General features: G+C 44.4%; 1 protein-coding gene across 4 annotated transcripts in view; it reads right to left on the reverse strand.

Moving 5' to 3' along the window:
* Positions 1 to 2328: 2328 nt before the first annotated feature.
* OS9 (OS9 endoplasmic reticulum lectin) overlaps positions 2329 to 27455 on the reverse strand; it is a 33128-nt gene continuing 8001 nt past the window's right edge. Inside the window, exons 6-15 of one of the 4 annotated variants that reach the window (XM_061131300.1) lie at positions 7184 to 7394; positions 6967 to 7068; positions 6659 to 6756; positions 6409 to 6460; positions 5649 to 5737; positions 5156 to 5431; positions 4688 to 4877; positions 3651 to 3815; positions 3379 to 3491; positions 2329 to 3099 (exon numbers count right to left, since the gene is read on the reverse strand). In XM_061131300.1, the coding sequence (XP_060987283.1) occupies positions 2974 to 3099; positions 3379 to 3491; positions 3651 to 3815; positions 4688 to 4877; positions 5156 to 5431; positions 5649 to 5737; positions 6409 to 6460; positions 6659 to 6756; positions 6967 to 7068; positions 7184 to 7394 (1422 nt within the window). In that variant the 3' untranslated portion in view covers positions 2329 to 2973. Of the gene's footprint in view, positions 3100 to 3378; positions 3492 to 3650; positions 3816 to 4687; positions 4878 to 5155; positions 5432 to 5648; positions 5738 to 6408; positions 6461 to 6658; positions 6757 to 6966; positions 7072 to 7183; positions 7395 to 27455 lie in introns of all 4 variants that reach the window. The other 3 variants (XM_061131290.1, XM_061131315.1, XM_061131308.1) reach the window with 3 other exon arrangements.

The following is a 27455-nucleotide window of genomic DNA, read 5'->3' on the forward strand; positions in this document are numbered from 1 at the left end:
CAACTTGACTGTGGTACATGATCTTTGTTGGATTCAGCTTGCTAATATTTTGTTGAGAATTTCTGTGTCTATATTATTCAAAGATATTGGCCTGTAATTTTCTTTTTTTGTAGTGTTTTTGTCTGGTTTTGGTATCAGAATGATGGAGGCTTCATAGAATGACTTTGGGACTGTTCCCTCCTTTTCAGTCTTTTGGAAGAGTTTGAGAACAATCAGTATAATTTCTTCTTTTATAAGTTTGGTAGAATTCTCCAGTGAAGCCCCCTGGTCATGGGCTTTTGTTTGCAGGGAGTTGTATTTTATTGTTGTTTTTAAGTTACAAATTCTATTTCACTTCTAATGATTGGGTTATTCAAATTAATTCTTTTTGATTCGGTTTTGGTGGAATATATTTCTAGAAACTTGTCCATTTCATCTAGGTTGTCCAATTTTTGGCACTTAATTGTTTACAGTATTTTTTACATTTTGAAAATTTCTACAGTATTGGTTATTTCTCCCCTTTCATTTCTTATTTGATTTGGGTCCTTTCTCTTTTCTTTTTGGTGAGCCTGGCCAGAGGTTTGCTGATTTTGTTTGCCCTTTCAAAGACTCAGCTATTGGTTTCATTGACTTTTTCTATTGTTGTTTTTTTAAATCCCTATTTTATTTACTCTCTGATCTTTGTTTTCTTCCTTATGCTTGTTGTAGGTTGTTTGTTCTTCTTTTTCTTTCTCCAGGTTATTTGAGATTTTCCTTGTTTTCTGAGGAAGGTCTGTATGGTTATGAACTTCCTTCTGAAGATTGCTTTTAATGCATCTCACAGATTTTTTTTTTTTTTTTTTTTTTTTTGCATCTCACAGATTTTGTATGGTTATGTTTTCACTGTCATTTGTCTCAAGGTATTTTTAAATTTTCTCTTTGATCTCATCATTGACCCATTGTTTTTTTTAGTACCACATTGTTTAATCTCTGTGTAATTGTTTTTTTTTTTTTTTTCGTTTCTCTATTTTGTGGTTGATTTCTAGTTTCATGCTTTTATAATCAAAAAAGACACTTGAAATAATTTCTATCCAATTAAATGTTTTGAGGCTTATTTTGTGTCCTAGTATATGGTCTGTCCTAGAGAATATTCCATGTGCATTTATACGCAGTTTTTCCTGATGATGTTAAGCCTTTATGCCTCCATCAAGTCACAGATAAGCCTCCTGCCTGTCCCCACGCTCCCATCCTACAAAATTCTGCTACAGCTTCTGGTCAGCTTCTGATGGTCTTCCTTCCATGACTCTTGTCTCCAAGTACCTTCCAGTCTCTTCAGAGCTCAGCTGGTTTATTCTGTTCCTGAGTACTTCCCGTGGGCCAGGCAGTGTGCTAAGAGCACAGCACATGCACTGTCTGATGCAATCCTCACCACCACCCAAGGCCAGTGCAGTTGTCCACAGTTTACCCCGGAGGACACAGCACTGCAAAAACCAAACAGCTTGTTCAAGGCCCTGCTGACAGTAAGTTGGGGGGGGGGGGGCGGTGAGGATTTGAATTCACCGTTCTGCCTGTAGCTGCACTTGTTGTAGTGTCTTCGATCCCTCTCGTTAAGATGCACAAGTGGATCTGGGGTTGCAGGGTTTTAGAAGCCTACCCATTTGTAATTTTAAATAAAACAATGTAAGCATAACTTGCTCAGCAAGTATAAGACCACTTTCAGCAGGAAGAGGGTCAGCCTCATACAGCTTCCTTCCACAACTGAATCTTTTTGTCCCCTTTTGGAGGCCTGGGAGTTTCAAGCCCTCTATTTCTTACGTCACGAGTTAGTGAAGTTGTTGGCAGAAATGCTGCACCTGAGAGGTGCAGAAGAAGAACGCAGGGGAAGCGGGGGACCTAGATTTGCACCTGGTCATGAGGAAGAGAGAGAGGCAGCTAACCAGGCCACCAACCACTGGCAGACTCAGGAGCGGGCCTGTGTGAGTGGCAGCCGTCTCTCTGGGCATGACTGCAGCTAGAGGTCTTTCCTGGGCAGTGAAGTGGTTTGGCTGGCAGGCGTGGGGTGGAGTCTGCAGCACACTGCAGCAGGAGGACCCCCGTGGCGGGGCAACGCTGTGGGATGTGACGGGGGAGAAGGAACAGAAGTGGACAGATGAGGAAAAGGAGGGAGCCTAGCACTGCAACTGCTTCAGCCCTGGCCAGGCCAGCAGGCTCTGCTCCACTGTCCCGGTCTCTTCTGCACACCCCAGATCACTGCCGCTGCCCCGACTCTGAAGCACAGGAGGGGATCAGGGCGCATGCCCTCCACCCTAGGAGAACACCAGGTCTCCTCCCTGCTGAGCCCCCCACCCCCAAAGAAAAAAAGATGGATGGTTTGATGGTCCAGTTCTTTATTTAGAAACCTGATTGTTCTAGAACATGGTAGGTGGGTCTGTAGCCTACCCTTTCCATGGGATTGTGTCAGAGGTGGTGGGCAACTTTCTTCCCATTTTCTCAGCAACAGAGAGAAGGTGCTTCCACTCAGAAGCACAGATTTGTAGGGAACAGTGTGGGAAGGAAAAGGGGCAGGACATCTCAAGCTGATCTGGGGGAAGCAGGGAGGTGACTCTCAACAGGACTGGGGCAGGGGCAGGGGGCCTACCTCTTAGGGCCTGCTGACCGGCCCCACTCTTCTCGCTCTCCCTGCTCTACTCAAGAGATCTCAAAACACTCTTAGGGAGGGGAAAGGAACCCACGAGCGGGGGGATGACAGCAGGGGAAGCCAGGAGGGAAGGAAGGAAGAGGGTGTGGGCAGAACCAGGGGCAGCAGATCACACAGGCCTGGGAGGTCTCCAGGTCTCAGCAGTAGCAGCAGCACTTGCCCCACGGCCCCTCCACACCCCAGGAGGGCCTCGGGGTCCACAGCTCACAGCTCAGCTCTCTGCTGTTTCGCCTTCAGGGCCCCGGGGGTTGTGGGGGACAGAGGCAGGGCCAGTCTAGGAAGACTCTGGACTCTTTGGCGAGCTGGCGGTGGCGGTCTTAGAAGTCAAACTCATCCAGGTCCCCGGTGCCCTCCCCGCCGGGGGAGCCCCACACCCGGCGGTAGTTGCTCTCCAGGTCTTTCTGCCGCTGCCGCTCCTTCTGGGCCTCTTCCGCTCCCTGCACCTGGGGGAAGGCCGCAGGGCGGGCTGGGGAGCGGGGATGAGCACGGGGTGGGGAGGGGAGGGCAGGAGCCAGCACTCACACCGGTGACCTGTAGGGCTCTTGCTGAGGGCTCAACACCCAGAACGGATAGCCTCGTCTTACAGATGAGGAAACTGAGGCTTAGATAGAGGCGAGGCTGGGGGCTGCCTGGAGGACTCTAAACCTCACCCTCAACCCCTCAGCCTGCTGGGGGACAGGGAAGGCGGGAAGTCCAGGACTCAGGGGTGGGGTGCCTCTCACCAAGATATTGAAGAAAATCTCCTTGAGGTTTTTCGTGTCCTCATCAGTCAGCCAACGTGCATCCTCCTCAGTCCCTTCTGTCCCTGGTCGGACAATTTTGATCTCAATTTTCCCTGGAAAGGAGTGGGATGCGCAGTGAGAGGAGAGGCCAGGGGGCAGCTCCAGTGCAGGTCCTCTGCCCCCTGGGTCCCCAGCCGAGGTCCCCAGCCCCTCCACTTCCAGCAGCAAGCCCTTCCAACAGCTCTGAATCCAGCCCGCCCCCCAGGGCCCACCTTCAGCTGTGAGTCCCTCCCTCTCCAGCAGGTCTTTCACCAGCCCCTCGATTTGTTTCAGCTGTGGGTTTTCCCGTTTCATCTCGAGGACAGTCAGATCCTGATTGGGGCCTCCGTGACGGAGCTTGGTGACCCGGACCCGGACTCTGTGCTCAGGATCCTCCTCTTAGAGGGGGAGACACACAGGGAGACACAAAACAGCGCCGTGACCCCAGGGCTGGGGGCCGGGGTGCTCGCCCCTCTCTGGCCGTCAGTTGCTTTTGGCAAGTTATTCCCTCTCAAACAGGTATGTCAGTCAGGCTTCAGAATAAATTAGGACCCATCACAACCCCTCCTACCCCATTCCAACCTATAAAGCTCCCTCCACCGACTGCAGTTTCCTTTCTTCCCTCTGGACCCAGTAATTCTGCCCATCACCTACAGGAAAACTACTGTCTTCTGAAGCAAAAATCAGCGAAGTTGGGGCCTGCAGAGAAGGAGGCTGGAAGACTTTGGTTTGGACCCTATGTTGGGAGTTGAAAGACATTTCAGTGTTTATAATAGAGGTAGGAGGATGGAAGGATTGAAACTAGGACGTTAGACCTGGAACACCTGGTCTCCTGTCCCACAGGACCCGTGGGACAGACACTGGGACACAACAGGAAGGGAGTGACTCTGTCCAGGCAATTGGCTTCTGAGTAGCTGGGCTGGCCATCCCTCTCTGCCAGCCGAGGGCACGCCCTGTGCACTCCTAGGTGACAGGAGCGTCTTTGGCCCGGACACTCACGGTCACTCATTTAATATCTACTCATCAGTCACAGGGTGCCGGCAAAGTGCTAGGCACTGGATGTACAGAAGCAAGCCAGCAAACAGCCACACCAGCGAGCCACACAGGCTCTGAAAGCTGCCTCTCAAATGGATCACTAGGAAGTGACCCGGCAAAGGGCTAGAGTTGTTGGGAAGCAGAATGGTGTTCCAGAAAGAGCGAGCAGGTGCGCGTTCTCAGAAGGGATACAGGTGATGGACCTGGCCGTCTGTTCCTGTCTGACAGCCCTCACCTGTTGGTTGAGGGGGTGGGGGAGGCTTTTTGGGGACAACCCTCCTTTTTCGGTGCTTCTTCATCAGCTCTGGGCTCTGTCTTTCCTCCAGCCTTTTGATGAGTTTGCTGAGAGTAGACGTCAAGGCCAGCATGGCCCGCTCGCGCTCTGACTCCTCCTTCTGCCCGTCTGGGTCTAGCTCTTTCTCTGTCTGGGAGGCCCAAGGTGGGGGTGGAGAGTTAGGGATCTGGGGAGTGAGGGATCGTCCAAGCTCTACAAGGGAGTAATGACTAAGTCTCATCCTTCTCACAGATCCCCTTCCCCACCGTCCCAGTTTTAATTAAGCAACTAGCAGTTCAGGGCTCCTGGCTGAATGCCCCAGGCAGGTGAGGCGTGGCTCGGGTTCTCTCCCCGCCCCTCGGCCGGTCCCGCCTACTGGCGCTGGCAGCAGAGGAAGCTGGAAGCCACAGGCGGGAGAGCAGAGCTCACCTCCTGGATGATGTTCTCCAGCTCCCGCTCCATGCCAGCCTTCACCTCCGCCCGGAGCCGCTCTCGGTCTGATGGGAGCAGTATACCTTCCAGTTCCTTCTCAAATTCTCCCAGCAACTGCCGTTCATCCTCATCTTCGTCTTCATCCTCTTCATCCTCCTCCTCTTCCACCTCCTTCTGCTGGTCTGGGCCGCCCTTCTCCTTCACCTCTGGTTCCCTGGAAGGGACTTCTGTAGCACTCTCTCCAGGCTGCTCCTGGTCTGCGTTTGGCTTCCCCTGGATGGGTGAGGATCAGGAGAAAGAGAGATGGCAGATGGTTGGGGTTTCCATAGGGACAAAGAGTGGAGGGCAGGGCACACAGCAGGGATGTGGTTTAGTTGGGGACTCATGAGGAGTGAAGAAGTTGAGGCAGCTCTTTGGGCCCAGTTCAGGGTGTTCCGAGTGCCCCCAGCAGGGAGAAAGGTTCCATCCTTCCCGGGAGCAGGGCTCATACCTTTCTTGTTCCACCCTTCAGCTCCTCTATCAATCGAATCAAGTCTGCGGGACTCCGAATGACTTTGACCTGTACGTTGTTCTGAAACTCTGAGATGGAGGAATAGGAATAGATCATAAATTAATTCTACTTTGACTTCCTAAGAAGAGGAGTTGAGGAAGCCAAGGAAGGACTTGGTCCCTGGCCCCAGGAACTACCTGTCTGGTCTGAGACAGCAGCCAACACACCCCTCCCAAGAGCACTTAGGGGCCTAAGGGGGCCTCACAGGTGAGAGAGAGAAGGATGGGAACAGGCTGCCGAGTGCCCTGCTCATCCACGTGCCACCGAGGCCTCCCTGGCAATCAGCCTGGCTTTTAGGTCCACAGAAGAGATTCTGGGGCCAAGGGCTCCTCCTCCCTGAATCCTGTTCTCCCCACAAATACAAACCCCTTTTTGTCTGCTCAGTTCCAGGGATTGTACTGTAAACTAGATTCATTCTCATTTAATCCTGTAACAGCCCTCTCACGTAGGGGTTATTGCCCACATGTTATGGGTGAGGAAATCGGGCTTAAGTGAAATTATCCAGGACTATAGAGTCAGGCAAGCAGTGGAACCACTGTGTTCTGCCATCCTCCTAGAGAAGCACTGCTGTCTCTAAAACGGAATCTGCTGCTGGCCCGGCTGCCCAGCCTCCCTCCTAGTGTCTAGGTCTATCCCCATGCCATGCTTGCCAACCTGAAAACACACGCACGCAGACAGGAGACATGGAGCGTTCACTCACCGTCGGGAGAGGCTGGCGGTGGGTCTGTGGCTTCAAGGTTTGGTTCCTGCTCCTGATGGGGAGAAAAGGGCAGAGTCAAGTACACAGGCTTCTGCATGCCAACCACACTCTTAAGGCACTGCCTCTGGGTATGTCCTTGCATCCCTAGGTAAAAAGAGGTCATCTCATAATGAACCTCAGCTTGAGTGGCCCTCCGACCCGAAGCCCATGTTCAGCCTCCTCAGAGAAGTGGCCAGAAGCTGGCTCTCACCTCGGCCTGGGTCTCCCTCTCTGAGGGCTGTTCCTCTGGCTCGTGAAGCATCTTCCAGAAATCTGATTCCTTACTGTTCTCCTTGGCTGGGCTTGCACCTAGAATACAGAAAACAAGGAGGGACCTGAAAGGAGAGGCAGGGTGTGTTTCCCTCTTCTACTGTAAGGGTTAGGGCCTGCTGTGCTCCTTCCCCCACCCCAGAAGTCAGGGCTGTGGGGCTGCTGAGGACCACACAGCCCCGGGTGCCCAGGCAGTAACACTGAGGAAGAAGTGGAGACGTGTGTCACGGGACAGGACTCAGGACCTACCTGCTGTCCTTGGTGGCACCAGCCCGGGCTTGGCCTCACTCCATGCTGCAGGGGCCGGGTCTGGCCGGCCCTCTACGGCCCTGTCTCTGCGCTGCTTTGAGTCTACTGGGAGACAGCACGTCAGCAGGACGGGGACGGAGTCTCAGCTCTTTGATACCCGATCTTCTGCCTGTCCCTCCCTTCGTGTCTCCTTCCTCCCTTCCTCTTAATCACTCACCAGCTTGCCTCTGGATGTAGGCCATGTACTCCTCAGGCTGCAGGGCGGGGTGGCAGAGAATGGCCTGGGGAGCAGCGCTGGGTGGGGGCCGGAGGAGTGGGTGAGGGCAGAGCCGAGGAGTTCGGATGGTCAGCACGTAAGAACAGGACAAGGGCTCGTCCACTCGGTCAATGTAGTCCCCAGAGATACCAGCGCCCTCGTCACAGAGGAACTGCCAGGACGGGAGGACAGATAGTGATCACCACCAACCATCACCGTCAGTCCTTAGCACAGCTGTCTGCTCTAAGGACTCACAGTCTGTCAAGCACGGGCTCTGTGCGCCGTGTACACAGTTCCATAGATGCACTGTGATTGTTTCGTTGCTACGTTGGATCTGACTTTTTTGCAACCCTGTGGACTGTAGCCCGCCAGGCTCCTCCGTCCATGGGATTTCCCAGGCAAGAATACTAGAGTGGGTGGCCATTTCCTTCTGCAGGGGATCTTTCTGACCCAGGGATGGAACCCCCGTCTCCTGCACTGGCAGGCAGATTCTTTACCACTGAGCCTGCAGGGAAGCCCTTTACACGCATTAGCTCATTTAATTATCACGACAACCCAGTGAGGGAGGTCACAGTTATCTCAACTCTGTGGCTCAAGATACTGGGGTTTGATATAGTTGAGGGACTTGTTCAGGCTGACCAGCTGGTAAGTTGTAAAAATATGAATTGAACTTGGGCAACTTAACTGTAGGTAACCAGCTGATTCCTGTTTCATGTTCTTGCTTTATGTAAATACAGTATGTACATACTTACACACATTTGATATATATTTTTATACGTATTTGAAATACATATATTCTGTGTGTGTGCATGCATGTGTGTATGATTTAAAAACAGCTTCAAACAGTTCTAAGGTCTTTATATTAATCAGAAAGAGAGTAAAGACATCAATTAATGTTAGCCTTTGCTAAGTTAGGATTCACCATTGTAATTTCTGGGGCTTCCCTGGAGGCTCAGCAGTAAAGGATCCGCCTGCCAATGCAAGAGATGTGGGTTCAATCTCTGGGTCAGGAAGATCCCCTGGGGAAGGAAATGGCAACCCACTCCAGTGTTCTTGCCTGGAAATTTCATGGACAGAGGAGCCTGGCAGGGCTCCGTGGGGTGGCAAAGAGTCGGACATGACTGAGTGCACACACACTCTGTAATTTCTAAAGTGACCATTACAAGTAGAAGAGAGGTCCCACTTCTGAGCGGCAGCACAAGGAGCCCTGGCAGGTCCACCTCTACTGAAAGTCCATAACTGGCAAACACTTTTTTTTTTTTAACTCAGGCATTTAAAATCCCTGGAAATTTTGCTAAGGACTTACAACAAATTAAGAAACATCTATTTAAGAAAATCCACTAAATCTTGAATAGTGGAAGTTTGCAGTACTTGGGCCATGACCCTCCTTCTTTTCCCCCAACCCTGACTTCACATCTCAGACAGATGCTCCACTCCAGATGAGTAAGGTCCAAAAACATGGGGCTTCTATCCCCTCAGCATCCAGTCAAGGGATATGGTATGTCACCAGAGGGGCAGGCCACCAATATTCCTCAATCCTCTCTAGTTACAAGTTGCAGAGAATAAATTCCTGCTGAATATGGTCAAGAGACTGAGGACTCCCTTCCTCCACTCAGCCCCACTCACAGGACAGTGGCTGCACCTCAGGTGCAGAAGGACAGGATTACTGGGCCTTGATCACCCTCACCACAGATCACCTAAAGGGCAGAGGTTTCACAACAGAGATGAGAACCGAGAGGACCAGAGGCTATCACCCCTGCCCAGGTCTCTGCTCATAAAACAGGAGTGTCACTCTGACAGAACTGGGTCAGTGTCTCTGACATCAGCTCCAGAGCAGGGGCTTAGAGATTCTGCCGGGGGGAGAGGCAGTCCATTAGAACAGAAAGCTCCAAAGCTCCTTCCAAATGAACTGACTTCTTGTAAAACAGTATGAGGAAGTTTAAGCCTAAGGGCACTTTCCAAAAAATGAAAAAAATTGGTGGTAAGCACTAAAGAAGAAGCTGGTATCATCAAAAACAACCCTGGTACAGAAGCCCAAATTTAACTGGATCAGATTATGGGGCAACTTATGCCCCACATGTCAAAAATTACAGAGCAATTGGCTAGCACTTAATGAGTATGAACAGCTGGGTATGCTACCAGCAGAGGCAGACAGATTGAGACGGCCACAGGGGGCCGTGCTGACTCGCCAGCACCCACGGTGGCGGTGGGCATGCCCGCGGCTGTGCCCTCAGAGGGGTGACATCAGTGGCTTCACACGGCAGGAGGAGTAGGCCTCATTAAAACAGCCCAGCCAAGTCACGGAGGAAACAAGCAAATGACCACAACAAGTCTCATGGTGGAGGCCAAGAATCAATATCCAGACTTGCCCCAATATGTTACCTAAAATGTATTTTAGGTATATTTTAATATATTTTTGTTCACTTTTCAATAAAAAAATTATGAGATATGCAAAGAAACAAAGTGTGACCCATACACAGGAAAAAAGCAGGCAACAGAAAATGCCTGTGAGAGGATACACATGTTAGATTTCAGAGAGAAACGTTTTGAAGTCACTATGATAAATCCAAAGAGCTAAAAATTTAAATCATATAAAGTATGTTCTCCTATAATTAAAAAAGATACATGCACCCCCTATGTTCACAGCAACACTATTTACAAAAACCAAAACATGCAAACAACCTCAATGGCCATTGACAGACCACTGGATAAAGAACGTGTGGTGCGCGTACACTGGGATCCTGCTCGGCTGCGAAAAAGAATGAGATAACGGCATCCGCAGCAACATGGATGGGCCTCTAGAGATTATCGTACTAAGTGAGGGAAGTCAGAGAAAGACAAATACCTTATTATGTCACTTACATCAATCTAAAGTATGATGCAAATGAACTTATCTCATAACAGAAACTGACTCACAGACATAGAGAATGGACTTGTGATTGCCAAGGGGAGGTGGAGAAGAGAAGGACTGGAAGCTTGGGGTCAGCAGGTGCGAAGTGAAAGCTGGCCAGTCACGACCGAGTCTGCGCGCCCCATGGGCCATACAGCCTGCCTGGCTCCTCTGCCAATGGAACTCTCCAGCCAGAACACTGGAGTGGGTAGCCATTCCCTTCTCCAGGGGATCTTCCCAACGCAGGGATCGAACCCAGGTCTCCCACATTTCAGGTGGATTCTTTACTGTCTGAGCCACAAGGGAAGCCCAAGCAGATGCAAACTATTATATGTAGAATGGATAAATAAGGTCCTACTGTATAGCCCAGAGAGCTATATTCAATATCCTGTGATAAACCATAATGGAAAAGAATATGAAAAAGAATGTATATATATGTATAACTGAATCACTTTACTGTATAGCAGAAATTAATACATTGTAAATAAATTATATTTCAATAAAATACATTTTTTAAAAAACAGGGACAAAGTATGTTCTCTAACCACAGTGTAATGATATTACAAATTAATAACAAAGAAATCTGGGGAATTCATAAATATGTAGAAATTAACACTCCTAAGTAACCAATGGCTCAAGGAAATAACAAGAAAATTAGAAAATACTGAGATGAATGAAAACACAATGAAGACATAATTTATCAAAACTTATGGATGCAGCTAAAGCAGTGCTTAGAAGAAAACTTTTACCTGTAAAGTATAAAGAAGAAGAAAGATATCAAATCCATCACCTGAACGTCCACTTTGAAACTAGAAAAGGAAGAGCAAACTAAACCCAAAGCAAGCAGAGGGAAAGAAATAATACAGATTAGAAAAGAAATGAATGAAATAGAGAACAGAAAAATAATAGAGAAAATAAACTAAAAGTTAATTTTTGAAAAGATCAATAAAAGTGACAAAACTTTAGTTAGACTGATCAAGGAAAAAAGAGAAGACTCAAGTTGGTACAATTGAAAATGAAAGAAGGAACATTGCTACCAACCTTCCAGATGTAAAAAGGGCTGTAAAGGAATACCATGGTCACCTATGTGCCAATAAATCAGATAACTCAGATGAAATGGACAAATTTATAGAAAGACACAAAACACAAAAACTGACTACAGAAGAAAAAATCTGAATTAGACCAGTAACAATTAAAGAGGTTAAATTAGTACTTAAAAACAACTTCCCACACAGGGAAGCTTGGGTCAAATGGGTCTACTGATGAATTTTACCAAACATTTAAAACATAAAAATTCCAACTGGTCTCAAACTTGTCAGAAAAAATAGAAGAGGAGGGGCTTCCCTGGTGGCCCAGTGACTTGTACTTCCAATCAGGGGGCACAGGCTTGATCGCTGGTCAAGGAAACAGACCCCACATGCCGCAGTAAGAGTCTGCTTGCCACAACTAAACATCCTGCATGCTGCAACTAGAAGATCCTGCATGCCTGGCATAGACAGACAGATAAATAATGCCTTCCCTGGCGGCCCAGTGGTTAAGAACCCACCTGCCCGTGCAAGGACATGGGTTCGATTCCTGGTCCGGGAAGATTCCACACGCAGCAGGGCAACTAAGCCCGTGTGCCACGACTCCTGCGACTGAGCTCGAGAGTTGATGCTCTGCAACAAGAGAAGTCCGGGCACCAAAACTAGAGGGGAGCTCCTGCTCTTTACAACTAGAGAAAGTCCACGCACAGCAACAAAGACAGTGCAACCAAAAATAAATAATGTTTTAAAATAAATAAATATTAAAAAAAAAAACCCAAAACACAAAAAATAGAAGAAGAGGGAACACTTCCCAACTCATTCTATGAGACCAGGGAATTCCCTAAACCAATGATGTTTCCATTTAAAAAATAAATTTAAAATGTAATATTATAAAAACAATAGCTAACTATTCTTTAACATCCACTATTTCAAAGGCAAAAAACAAAACAAAAAACCCCAAAACTACAAAACATTGCTGAAATAAATTAAAGATTTAAATGGAAAGATATCCAAGTTCACAGATTATAAGACTTAATATTGTGAAGATGGCAATACTCCCCAAATTGATCTTCAGATTTAACTGCAATCTCCATCAAAATTTCAGGTGCCTTCTTTGCAGAAGTTATGTTCCTAAAATTCACATGAAAATTTAAGGAACTCCACATAGCCAAAACAATCTTGAAGAACAGGATTGGATTTCAAATCGTACTTCTGGATTTCAAAGCTTGCTACAAAGCTACAATATCAAGACATTGTGATACTAACGTAAGTATACAGACCAATGAAACAGAACTGAGTCTAGAAATTACCTTCACTATTATCCCCTTTCAATAAGGTTACCACGATGATTCAATGGGAGTTGTCTTTTCAACAAATGATGCTAAGTCAAAAGGATATCTACAAGCAAAACAATGAAGTTGACTCCTACTTCATACCATACATAAAAATTAACTCCCATTGGATCAAAGACCTAAAGGTAAAACTATAAAGCTCTCAGAAGGAAACAGAAGTGTAAGTCTTCTTAGCCTTAAATGAGGCAATGATTTGTTAGGCACAATATCAAGAGCACAAGTAACAAAAGGAAAAAAATCCATCAAAATTAAAGGCCTCTGTGTCATAAAGGACACCACCAAGAATGTGAAACGACAATCCACAGAATGGGAGAAAATATTTGCAAATCATATATCTGATAGGGAACTTGTATCTAGAACATACAAAGAAGTTTTACAACTCAATAATAAAATGACAATGCAATTTTCAAATGGGTGAAAGGTCTGAATAGACATTTCTCTAAAGAAAAAAGACAAATTGCTAATACGCCCCTGAAAAGATGCTCCACATTGTTAACCATCAGGAAATGCAAATCAAAACTACAATGAGATGCCACTTCATAGTCGCTAGGAAGGCTACAGTCAAAAAGATGAAAAACAGGGTGTCACTGGTGGTCTAGTGGTTAAGAATCCACCTGCCAATGCAGAGGACACAGGTTCAGTCCCTGGTCTGGGAAGATCCCACATGCCGAGGAGCAACTAAGCCACAGCTACTGACCCAGCAATCTAGAACCCAAGAGCCACAATAACAGCCCATGTCCTATAACTACTGACCCAGCAATCTAAAACCCAAGAGCCACAGTCATTGACCCACCTCCCGCAACTACTGAAGCCCGCCACAAGAGGAGACGCCTCAGTGAGGAGACCGCGTACTGCTACGATGACCCAGCACGGCCAAAAATAAAACAAAATTCATTAATTAATTTTCAAAAAGATGAAAAAACAAGTGTTGATGAGGATGTGGAGAAATTCAAACTCTCACCCACCACTTGTGGGATTATATAATAAAACAATGGGACTGTTTCAGAAAAAGTCTGGCAATTAAACATAGAATTTAATGAAAGTCTGGCAATCTAAAAATATTAAAGTCTGGCAATTTAATATAGAATTACCATATGATCCAGCAATTCTATTCCTTGGTATATACTGAAAGAAAAAAGCACACAAAAACCTGTTCACATATGTTAAAAGCACTGTTGTTCATAATAGCCAAAAAGTGCAAACAACCCAAGTGTTCACCAACTGATGAATGAATCGATAGAATGTGGCATGTTATTTGGCAATAAAATGTAAAGCGGTAGGGGTACACGCTACACACAGGTGACTCTTGTTCACAGGATAAATGGAAGAAGCCAGATACAAAAGGTCACACATTATACACATCCCATCTACAGGGTGAAAGAGGAGAGGTGGTCTGGAGCGGTGGATGGGGTGGGGAGTGGAGGTGGAATAGAAAGTAGCTGCTCAGGGGCAGAGGATTTCTTCCAGGGTGATGACAATGGTCTACAATTGACTGTGCTGATGGCGGCACACCTCTGAATACATGAAAAAACCACTGAGATACACCCTGAATTGTGTGCTCGGTGACTGATATCTCCATAAATGTGTGATTTTAGAAAATAAAGAGAGCAAAACTTCCCACTGAGATGAGAGACAAGTGTCATCATTAAGATAAACCAAAAGCAAGGAAGGAGAGAAAAAGTGGGACAAAGGAAAGCATAAAATAAAATGTTAGACAGAAGTCCAAATATATACGCACACACATATATAAATGGCTAAAAATGTTTTAAATACAAGTACGTGCTATTTGGAGACACACTTAAAACATAAGAATATAGAAAATGCAAAAACAAGAGGATGAAAAAAATCAGTAAACATAACTCACTGAAAGCCATTACCGCTGTGTTATCACACCGGAGACTTAAAATAAAAAAATTACTAATATAGAGGTCAATTCATAATGTGAAAACATTCAATTTATGAGGGATAATAATTTAAATTGTCTGTAATTCTTTATCTTCCTTGTCTGTCGCTCCCAAAGAGACGAGGCATTTTTGTCTCGTGTTCTCTTGAAATATGTCTAGCAACTAGAACAGTTCCTGGCACATAGAAGCACTTAATAAACATTTGCTGAATCAATTGATATGTAGCCCCAAGATACAAAAAGCAACAGCTGACAGAATAATGATGAATAAATTGAAAGAATAATAAGTAAAAACAGACAAATCCATAATTATAGTGGGAGACAGATCAGTAAGGATACAAAAGATTTGAACAGCATGACCTAAAAGACATACAGAAAACATCGTGCCTCCCAGTAGAGGACATGTTCTTTTCAAACACAAAGAACCATTCATAGACACTGACATACACTGTACTGTACCCGTCTCACCAAATTTGAAAGGACTCAAATTTAATGGTATAACCATGAAAGTCTATGTAACTATGAGATATATCTATATATGTAAGATAATCAGGGAAACTTGAAATGATTGACTATTTGGTGATAAGAAATGATGGTTAATTTTTTTAGTGTGATATAGTACTGTGGTTGTATTTTTAAAAGAGCTCTAGTCTTTTAGGGATAACACAGAAATATTTAAGGATGAAATGAGATGATGCCTGCAACCTGCTTTCAAATAAGCTGGGAGTCGAAGTATAGTGCATGGAGGTGGCAAGGGGATAGATGAAACGAGACTAGCCATATTGGCTGAAGCCAGATGATACACAGGGAAGTCACTGGACAATTCTGTTTTTATGTTTCTCATTTTCTGTAACAGAAAGTTTTTACAGACAATCTTTAAATATATATCACCTGTACCCAGCAATTATACTTTCAAGATATAGTTACACGTACACATATGTATAATAGAATTATCTTCTGTAATGACAAAAAGTAGGAGGGAAATGGGTTTAAGCATACAATGACGGTGACAAAATGATAGAACATACATGAAAACAAAGAATAAAGTTCTAGATGTACTGCCCCTGAAAGATCGCTAAGAATTATTGTCAAGATGTATAAAAATAAGGTGGTACAAAGAATTTTTAACATACTGTGCATTGTATGTTTAAAAAAAAGGGGGAACAGGAAATAAAAATCTCTATCCACAACTGCTTTTAAACACACAAGAAAGGCTGGAAGGCTACAGAATGTTACGAGCAGGGTTACTGGGTGCTGGGGAGGGTGTGATGGGAGAGGAGCAGGTGGCAGCCAAGTTTGGGAGGGGAAACTTTTATCGCACACCTTTATACTTTCTGGGTTTTGAGTTATGGGAGAGTATTATCAATTTGAAAATTAGATTAAAAAACTTAAAATAGCCTCATAAAACTGTAACATATTTGGAGTAGTAACTGGAGAGAAATTTATAAGAGATGTAAAAGAGGAAAAGCTGGAAATGCGTTAAGTACTCAAGAAATTAGGGGGAGGAAAGCAAATTAAAGCTGAAAAAAGTAGAAGGAAGGAAAAGAATGATCAGCCTGGAAATAAATACAATGGAAAACAAATATGATACAGAAGCTCAACGGAGCTAAAATTAGTTCTTGGAAAAGTCTAATAAAACTGACCAGCCTCCCGAGACTGACCAGTAACAAAACCTGTTGCTGCTGTTAGTCACTTAGTCATGTCCAACTCTTTGAGACCCTATGGACTGTTGCCTGCCAGGCTCCTCTGTCCATGGGATTCTGCCATTTCCGTTTCCAGGGGATCTTCCCCACCCAGGGACTGAATCTGCATCTCCTGCTTGGCAGGTGGATTCTTTACCACTGAGCCACTTGGGAAGCCCCATACTTCCTTTAGCATTTTTCAAACTCATTATGCTCCAGGGTTTTCCCTAAGTATGCATTCTGGTGTGATATACTCTAATAGCTGTTTTATGGACAAAGGATTTCCACATTCATACATTCATAAGGTCTCTCCTCTGTGTGAATTCTCAGGTGTACTCCAAGAGCTGAATTTTGGGTAAAAGCCTTCCCACATTCACTACACTCACAGGGTTTCTCTCCTGTGTGAATTCTCTGGTATGCACTAAGATGTGACTTCTGGGGAGCAGGTCTTCCCCCCCTCACTGCATTTTTAGGATTTTACACCTATGTGAATTCTCTGATGTACTCTGAGGACGGAATTACATGCAAAAGGAATAACCTGAAAAAAGGAACCTGATTACTGAGGCTACAACAGTTAGAACTGGACATGGAACAACAGACTGGTTCCAAATAGAAAAAGGAGTACGTCAAGGCTGTATATTGTCACCCTGCTTATTTAACTTATATGCAGAGTACATCATGAGAAACGCTGGGCTGGAGGAAGCACAAGCTGGAATCAAGATTGCCAAGGAGAAATATCAATAACCTCAGATATGCAGATGACATCACCCTTATGGCAGAAAGTGAAGAGGAACTAAAGAGCCTCTTGATGAAAGTGAAAGAGGAGAGTGGAAAAGTTGGCTTAAAGCTCAACATTCAGAAAACTAAGATCATGGCATCCAGTCCCATCACTTCATGGCAAATAGATGGGGAAACAGTGAAAACATTGGCTGACTTTATTTTGGGGGGCTCCAAAATCACTGCAGATGGTGACTGCAGCCATGAAATTAAAAGACACTTACTCCTTGGAAGGAAAGTTATGACCAACCTATACAGCATATTAAAAAGCAGAGACATTACTTTGCCAACAAAGGTCCATCTAATCAAGGCTATGGTTTTTCCAGCAGTCATGTATGGATGTGAGAGTTGAACTATAAAGAAAGGTGAGTGCCAAAGAATTGATGCTTTTGAACTGTGGTGTTGGAGAAGATTCTTGAGAGTCCCTTGGACTGCAAGGAGATCCAACCAGTCCATCCTAAAGGAGATCAGCCCTGGGTGTTCATTGGAGGAACTGATGCTGAAGCTGAAACTCCAATAGTTTGGCCACCTGATGCAAAGAACTGACTTATTTGAAAAGACCCTGGTGCTGGGAAAGATTGAGGGCAGGAGGAGAAGGGGGTGACAGAGGATGAGATGGTTGGATGGCATCACCAACTCAGTGGACAAGGGTTTGGGTGGACTCTGGGAGTTGGTGATGGACAGGGAGGCCTGGCATGCTGCGGTTCATGGGGTCACAAAGAGTTGGACATGACTAAGCGACTGAGCGACTGAACTGAACTGAACTGAAGTGACAGAGATGAGAACAGAAGGAAATAGGCAACTTTATATCAAGAAATCAGAAAATGAGACAAACTAGACAGATTCCTAGAAAATACACTAAAACTGACCCAAGTAGAAATAAAAAAACTTTGAATATTCCTAAAACTAGTAAAGTAAATGAATCATAAGTAAAAATCTTCCTACAAAGAAAACCTAGACCAAGATGATTTTCCAGGTGAATTCAAGCAAACATGTAAGAATAAAAAATTACAGTCTTACACAATCTTCAGAATATAGTAAAAGTGAACATTTTTAAACTGATTTTTTGAAGCTAGCTTAACCTTGTCTAAAGCATGATAAGGACAGTACTGGAAGGAAAAACTAAGGTCAGTCTCTCTTAGGAGATATTTACAAGATCCTTAGAAACATCACAAACTGAGTCCAACAAGATAAAAAAAGGATACTCAAAGATAATACATGTGAACTTCCCTGGTGGTCCAGTGGTTGAGAATCCACCCACCAACACAGGGACAGGGGTTTGAGTCCTGGTCCGAGAAGATTCCACCTGCCCTGGAGCAACTGGGCCTGTGCTCCACGACTAGAGAGTCGCCCGACTCCTCGAAACTAGAGAAGAGCCAGCATGCAGCAACAAAGACCCAGTGCATCCAGAAATAAATAATAGTATTTTTAAAAAGATATTTTTAAAACTAGATGCATCTCAGGAAAGCAAAATTGGTTTAACATTAGAAAATCGATAAATAACTTAATGTCAAATCACAGACACAGAGAACAAACTGGTGGTTATCAGTGGGGGGATGAAAGCGGCAGAGCGATATAGGGGCAGAGGATTAAGAGGTACAAACTATAACGTATAAAATAAACCACATGGGTATACTGAACAACACAGGGAACAGAGCCAATATTTTATAATAACTATAAATGGAGTATAACCTTTAAAAACTGTGAATCATTATACTGTACACTGTAATTTACATAATTCATAATCAACTATACTTCAATTAAAAATTTTGGGGGGGTTGGGAGGGCGGCTTAAGAGGGAGGGGATATATACACACATATAGCTGATTCGCTCTGCTTCACAGCAGAAATTAACACTGTAAAGCAATTATATTCCAATTAATTTTTTAAAATTTTTAAAAAATTAGAGCAAAAAAAATATCTCTGAGTGTAGAAAAGAAGCTAACAATGGTTACCTTTCTATGGGGATAGAAACAGAGTGATGAGGGGAAAGTGTGTTAAGACTTTTCTCCGTACACTTTGTAAAGCATTTCTATATTAGAGCTATGAAAATTCATACCTATCCAAAAATTAAATATGAAATTTTCTAAGTGTGAAAAAAATCCAAGAAGTCAGAAAGAGAACAGAACTTAAAGGAAGAAGAAGGAAATAAATGATAAAATAATGCAGATGTTCCCCTGCATGGATCACTGCCTTGTCGTGGCGAAGGGGCCTGTGTAACTTGGACACGCCACGAGCCGATCCACACAGGGCCCCCCAAGGGCACAGGTCACAGTGAGAGTTCTGACAAAATGTGCTCCACTAGAGAAGGAAACGGCAACTCGTTCCAGTATTCTTGCCTGGAGAACCTCATGGACAGGATGAAAAGGCAGAAAGATACAACACCGGAAGATGAGCCCTCCCCCAGGTGTCCAGTACGCTACTGGGGCAGAGCAGAGGGCAATGAGCAGCAGCTTCAGAAGAAGGAAGCAGCTGGGCCAAAGTGGGAATGACGCTCAGCTGTGGATGTGTCTGGTGGTGAGAGTCAAATCTGACACTGTAAAGAACAATAGTGCATGGGAATCTGGAATGTTAGGTCCATGAATCAAGGTAAACTGGATGTGGTCTAGCAGGAGACAGCAAAATTGAGCATTGATGTCTTAGGTATCAGTGAACTACTATGGGCAGGAATGGAAGAATTTAATTCTGATGATACAGATGACCACTGTATCTACTAACTACTGTGGGCAGGAATTCTTAGAAGAACTGGAGTAGTCCTCATAATCAACAAGAGTCTGAAGTGCAGTACTTGGGTGTGGTCTTAAAAACAACAGAATAATCTCGGTTCATTTCCAAGGCAAACCATTCAACATCACAGTAATTCAAGCCAATGCACCAACCAATGACGCAAAAGAAGCTGAAGTCGACTGGTTCTAAGACCCAACACCTTCTAGAACCAACACCAAAAAAGATGTCTTTTTCATCATAGGGGATTGGAATGCAAAAGGAAGTTAAGAGATACCTGGAATAACAGGCAAGTTTGGCCTTGGAGTACAAAGTGTAGCAGGGTTAAAGCTAACAGAGTTTTGTCAAGAGAACATGCTGGGCACAGCAAATACCCTTTTCCAACAACATAAGACTCTACACATGGACATCGCCAGATGGTCAATACTGAAATCAGACTGATTATGTTCTTTGCAGCCAAAGACAGAGAAGCTCTCTATACAGTCAGCAAAAACAAAATCTGGAGCTGACTGTGGCTCATATCATGAGGTCCTTATTGCAAAATTCAGGCTTAAACTGAAGAAAGTAGGGAAAACCTCTAAGCCATTCAGGTATGACCTAAATCAAATCCCTTGTGATTTTACAGTGGAAGTGACAAATAGATTCAAGAAATTACACCTGATAAGAGCCTGAAGAAGTATGGACAGGGTTTGCAACACTGTACAGGAGTGGTGACCAAAACCATCCCGAGAAAAAGAAATGCAGGAGGGAAAGCGGTGTCTGAGGAGGCTTCACAAACCGCCGAGGAAAGAAGGGGGGAAAGGCAAGGGAGAAGGGAAACTTACACCCAACTGGATGCAGGCAAACAGCTGTGAAAAGAAGAGAAGTGGAAAACAAAGGAGAGAAGGAAAGATATTCCCATGTGAATGCAGAGTTCCAAAGAATAGCAAGGCGAGGAAGAAAGCCTTCCTTGATGATCAGTGCAAAGAAATAGAGGAAAACAATAGAATGGGAAAGACTAGAGATCTCTCCAAGAAAATTAGATACACCAAGGAATATTTCAAGCAAAGGTGGGCACAATAAAGGACAGAAACGGTACAGACCTAACAGAAGCAGAAGTTATTAAGAAGAGGTGATAAGAATACACAGAAGAACTGTACAAAAAAGATCTTCATGACCCAGATAACCACGATGCTGTGATCACTCACCTAGAGCCAGACATCCTGGAATGTGAAGTCAAGAAGGCCTTAGGAAGCATCACCACGAACAAAGCTACTGGAGGTGATGGAATTCCAGTTGAGCTATTTCAAATCCTGAAAGATGATGCTGTGTAAGTGCTGCATTCAATATGTCAGCAAACTTGGAAAACTCAGCAGTGGCAAGAGGACTGGAAAAGGTCAGTTTTCATTCCAATCCCAAAGAAAGGCAATGCCAAAGAATGTTCAAACTACCACACAATTGCACTCATCTCACACACTAGTAAAGTAATGCTCAAAATTCTCCAAGCCAGGCTTCAACAGTATGTGAACCATGAAATTCCAGATGTTCAAGCTGGTTTTAGAAAAGGCAGAGGAACCAGAGAGCAAATTGCCAACATCCGATGGATCATCGAAAAAGCAAGAGAGTTCCAGAAAAACATCTATTTCTGCTTTATTGACTATGCCAAAGCCTTTGACTGTGTGGATCACAACAAACTGTGGAAAATTCTTCAAGAGTAGGGAATACCAGACCACCTGACCTGCCTCTTGAGAAATCTGTATGCAGGTCAGGAAGCAACAGTTAGAACTAGACATGGAACAACAGACTGGTTCCAAATAGGAAAAAGAGTACATCAAGGTTGTATATTATCATCCTGCTTATTTAACTTATATGCAGAGTATTTCATGAGAAATGGTGGGCTGGATAAAGGACAAACTGGAATCAAGATTGCTGGGAGAAATTTCAATAACCTCAGATATGCAGATGACTCCACCCTTATGGCAGAAAGTGAAGAGGAACTAAAAAGCCTCTTGATGAAAGTGAAAGAGGAGAGTGAAAAAGTTGGCTTAAAGCTCAACATTCAGAAAACTAAGATCATGGCATCGGTTCCATCACTTCATGGCAAATAGATGGGGAAACAGTGGAAATAGTGTCAGACTTTATTTTTTGGGACTTCAAAAATCACTGCAGATGGTGACTGCAGCCATGAAATTAAAAGATGCTTACTCCTTGGAAGGAAAGTTATGACCAACCTAGACAGCACATTAAAAAGCAGAGACATTACTTTGCCAACAAGGGTCCATCTAATCAAGGCTATGGTTTTTCCAGTAGTCATGTATGGATGTGAGAGTTGGACTATAAAGAAAGGTGAGTGCCGAAGAATTGATGGTTTTGAACTGTGGTGTTGGAGAAGACTCTTGAGAGTCCCTTGGACTGCAAGGAGATCCAACCAGTCCATCCTAAAGGAGATCAGTCCTGAATATTCATTGGAAGGACTGATGTTGAAGCTGAAACTCCAATAGTTTGGCCACCTGATGCAAAGAACTGACTTATTTGAAAAGACCCTGATGCTGGGAAAGGTTGAAGGCAGGAGGAGAAGGGGGTGACAGAGGATGAGATGGTTGGATGGCATCACCAACTCAACAGACATGGGTTTGGGTAAACTCCAGGAGTTGGTGATGGACAGGGAAGCCTGGCGTGCTGCAGTCCATGGGGTGGCGAAGAGTCGGACACGACTGAGCGACTGAACTGAAGTGAACTGAATGCAGACTTGCAGAGAGTAGCAAGGAAACATAAGAAGGCCTTCTTAAATGAACAGTGCAAAGAAACAGAGGAAAACAACTGAACAGGAAAGACCAGCAATCTCGTCAAGAAAACTGGAGATATCAAGGGAACACTTTATGCAAGGACAGGCACAATAAAAGACAAAAATGGCAAGGACCTAATACAAGCAGAAGAGATTAAGAAGAGGTGGCAAGAATACACAGAAGAACTATATAAAAAAGATCTTAATGACCTGGATAACCACGATAGAGCCAGACATCCCAGACTGTGAAGTCAAGAGGGCCTTAGGAAGCATCACTATGAACAAAGCCAGTGGAGGTGACGGCATTTCAGTTGAGCATTTCAAATCCTAAAAGATGATGCTGTTGAAGTGCTGCACTCAGTATGTCAGCAAATTTGGAAAACTCAGCAGAGGCCACAGGACTGGAAAAGGTCAATTTTCATCCAATCCTAAAGAAGGGCAATGCCAAAGAATGTTCTAATTACCATACAATTGTGCTCATTTCATATGCTAGCATATGCTCAAAATCCTTCAATCTAGGCTTCAGCAGTATGTGAACCAAGAATTTACAGAAGCATAAGCTGGGTTTTGAAGAGGCAGGGGAACCAGAGATCAAATCGCCAACATTTGCTGGGTCATGGAGAAAGCAAGGGAGTTCCATAAAAATATCTGCTTCTGCTTCAATGACTACACTAAAGCCTTTCACTGCATGGATCACAACAAACTGTGGAAAACTTTTTTTTTTTTTTAAACTGTGGAAAACTCTTAAAGAGATGGGAATACCAGACCACCTTACCTGTCTCCTGAGAAACCTATATGTGGGTCAAGAAGCAATAGTTAGAACCAGACATAGAACAACTGGCTGGGTCTTAATTGGGAAAGGAGTACAAGGCTGTATATTGTCACCTTGCTTATTTAACTTATATGCAGAGTGCATCATGCAAAATGCTGGGTTGGATGAATCATAAGCTGGAATCAAGATTGCTGGGAGAAATACCAACAACGTCAGATATGCAGATGACACCACTCTAACAGCAGAAAGTGGACAGGAAGTGAGGGTGAAATAGGACAGTGCAAAAGCTGGCTTGAAACTCAACATTAAAAAACACTCAGACCATGGCATCCAGTCCCATCACTTCATGGCAAACAGATGGGGGAGAAAATGGAAGCAGTGACAGACTTTACTTTCCTGGGCTCCAAAATCACTGCAGACAGTGACTGAAGCCATGAAATTAAAAGACGTTTGCTCCTTGGAAGAAAAACTATGACAGACCTAGACAGTGTCTTAAAAAGCAGATACATCACTTTGCCAACAAAGGCCTGGATAGTCAAAGCTATGGTTTTTCCAGTGGTCATGTATGGATGTGAGAGTTGGACCATAAAGAAGGCTCAACGCCAAAGAATCGATGTTTCCGAACTGTGGTGCTGGAGAAGACTCTTGAGAATCTCTTGGAGTGCAAGGAGATCAAACCAGTCAGTCCTAAAGGAAATCAACCCTGAATATTCACTGGAATGACTGTTGCTGAAACTGAAGCTCCAATACTCTGGCCACCTGATGAGAAGAGCTGACTCATTGGAAAAGACCCTGATGCTGAGAAAGATTGAGGGCAGAAGTGGGCGACAGAGAATGAAGTGGTTGGACGGCAACACCGACTCAATGGACATGAATTTGAGCAAATTCTGGGAGACAGTGGAAGACAGAGAAGCTTGGCATGCTGCAGTCCATGGGGTCACAAAGAGTCAGAGACAGCTTAGTGAAGAAAAACAACAACAAAAGGAAGATGTTAATGAAATAGTACTCAGTGGTAACAGTTATTCAACAATGTCGATGTGCTTACTGCTACTGCATTGCACACTTATAAATTGTTAAAATGGAAACTTTTAATGTCTGTGTTACTATAACCTAAAAAACAATAATTAAAAATAAAGGAAGAATGCCTTTATGTTTAAAAGACACTGAAAAAATGGGCAATGCACCAAATTCACCAATAACATCTGCATTCCCCATAACCCGGTGCTTCTAGCAGGTATTTCCCTGGAGAAACTCTTCCCATTCCCAGTGTGGTCTACATGCCAGCGCTGTGTCAGAGCAGCAGAGCTGAAACCCGACTGCTCCTCAATAGACGACGGATAAGTAACCAATGAAACATGATGCAGCCATTAAAACCACTGAACTGGATCTCCACGTCATGCCACAGAACGGTAAATGCCTCCATTGGTGGAAAAGCAGAACCATGCTGACGCACAACTTTAAAACACAAAGCTATCCGTATCGCCTGGACGTGCGCAGCGCTAGTAACAGTACAAGCAACCACAGAGACGGTTCTGGTGGTTTCTGGAGACAAGACGAAGAAATGAGATGGCGGGCTTTAACTATATCATTAGTGTTTTATTCCTTTTATTTAAAAAAAAAAAGAAAGAAAACAGATCCGATGCAAATATGGCAAAATGTTAAACATCTGTTTAACTTGTCTATGACATTATTTCCTGTATGTCTGAAATGTTTCATAATTAAACATTTTAGTGGAAAAAAATCTTAGATCTCTCTGAAATCCTATTTAATATAAGAATTGAGACAGGGATCCAAATTTATTTAATTCCAGATGGCTAACCCACTGTTCCCAAACTCCATAGAAAATACACTTTTACCAAACTCTGTGCATACTGCTCCCACCAAGGAGGCATCTGGAAGATGGAACATCACCAGGCCAGCCCTGGAGTCGGGGATTCACTGAGTCACTAAAGCTATTAACTTGGGGGCCCATCAAAAGCTGAAAATGAGAAGCAGCCAGACAGGAATACCATCAATTTTCTGCCACCAAAACCTCCAGACTCCCCAGAAAATATGCTGTCTTTGTGTTCTAGTTACAGTAACAGTTCCCTACTCAGATCCCAGCCCTGCCCACACTCTGTTCTCATTCCTTCTCCTGTACCTCAGCCTACCCTCCTTTCTACTAAGTCCACCCGGTATGTAAACCTGCTCCTACCTTAACACGTGAAACGACAAGCACCAAGTCCCACCCTCCCAAGCCCACAGCCGTCCCCTTCAAATCCAGACTTCTTCAAAGACTTCCACTTCCTCACCACGGTCCTCAGCTTCACCAGCCCACGGAAACTGCTCTGCAGGAAACCTCCAACGACCTCTGGCACTGAGTCCAACCAAGGACTGGTCAGGGGAGGCTGGGAACAGAGGACTTAACAATTCTCCCATCCCCATCATCCGAATTTTTATTTCCATGTTTCTGTGTTGCTTTTATTAAAATAACAATTCCTATGATCGCTCACAAGCAGTTTTTAATTCTCCACTTCCTTGAAGGTTCAGACGCAGCCAACACCACGGGCCAGTTCCTTCTCGAGACACGTCCTCCCTAGGTTCTGTGTCAGCACAGCCTCCTTTCTAGCCCCTTCTTCTTGGCAGAGACCCCTTCTGCCCATGCTTTCACTGATGGCTTCCTTGGGCTCTGTCCCACTTTTCTCACAATATCCTGTCTCTTGGGTGGGATTTTATCCATACCACAGCTCCAATTATAACCAGTAGGTTGATGGACCCGAGCACTCTGGGTTCAATTTAGATCTCTCTCCTGAGCTGTGAACCCAGAGATCCCACAGCCCCCTCATATATCTACATGGATGCCTACAGCCACTAAAATCATCCTATTCAAAACCAAAACCAACATTTTCCTTTACCAAACCTACTGCTCTTCCCACTATACCCATCTTGGGAACGGAAACCACCATCTATCCAGTTGTTCAAGCCAGAGACCTGGGAATCTCACTCCGTTAAATTGCCCCTTGAATCTCTCCAATAATTTAAATGTCTTCATCCCTGGGTCACCTTTGTTTTCTCACCTGGATCACCACGACCACCTCCTCGCTGGTCTCCCAATCATTTGCTTCGCTCCAGCCAGAGAACGTCGACATTGTAGGAATCAGCGAACTAAGATGGACTGGAACAGGGGAATTTAACTCAGATGACCATTATATCTACTACTGTGGGCAGGAATCCCTTAGAAGAAATGGAGTGGCCATCATGGTCAACAAAAGAGTCCGAAATGCAGTACTTGGATGTGATCTCAAAAACAATAGAATGATCTCTGTTCGTTTCCAAGGTAAACCATTCAATATCACGGTAATCCAAGCCTATGCCCTGACCAGTAACACTGAAGAAGCTGAAGTTGAATGGTTCTATGAAGACCTACAAGACCTTCTAGAACTAACACCCCAAAAAGAATGTCCTTTTCATATAGGGGGCTGGAATGCAAAAGTAGGAAGTCAAGAAACACCTGGAGTAACAGGTAAATTTGGCCTTGGAGTACAGAATGAAGCAGGGCAAAGGCTAATAGAGTTCTGCCAAGAGAACACACTGGTCATAGCAAACACCCTCTTCCAACAACACAAGAGAAGACTCTACACATGGACATCACCAGATGGTCAAGACCGAAGTCAGACTGATTATATGCTTTGCAGCCAAAGATGGAGAAGCTCTATACAGTCAGCAAAAACAAGACCAGGAGCTGACTGTGGCTCAGATCATGAACTCCTTATTGCCAAATTCAGATTTAAATTGAAGAAAGTGGGGAAAACCACTAGACCATTCAGGTATGACCTAAATCAAATCCCTTATGATTACACAGTGGAAGTGAGAAATAGATTTAAGGGGCTAGATCTGATAGACAGAGTGCCTGATGAACTATGGATGGAGATCCATGACACTGTACAGGAGACAGGAATCAAGACTATCCCCAAGAAAAAGAAATGCAAAAAAGCAAAATGGCTGTCTGAGGAGGCCTTACAAATAGCTGTGAAAAGAAGAGAAGCCAAAAGCAAAGGAGAAAAGGAAAGATATACCCATTTGAATGCAGAGTTCCAGAGAATAGCAAGGAGAGATAAGAAAGCCTCCCTCAGCAATCAATGCAAAGAAGTAGAGGAAAACAACAGAATGGGAAAGACTAGAGATCTCTTCAAGAAAATCAGAGATACCAAGGAAACATTTCATGCAAAGGTGGGCACAATAAAGGACAGAAATGGTATGGACTTAACAGAAGCAGAAGATATTAAGAAGAGGTGGCAAGAATACACAGAAGAACTGTACAAAAAAGATCTTCATGAGGTCTTTACAACCTCCAGACATTCTTTG

Source organism: Dama dama, chromosome 3 (assembly GCF_033118175.1).
Source record: "Dama dama isolate Ldn47 chromosome 3, ASM3311817v1, whole genome shotgun sequence".
NCBI lineage: Eukaryota > Metazoa > Chordata > Mammalia > Artiodactyla > Cervidae > Dama > Dama dama.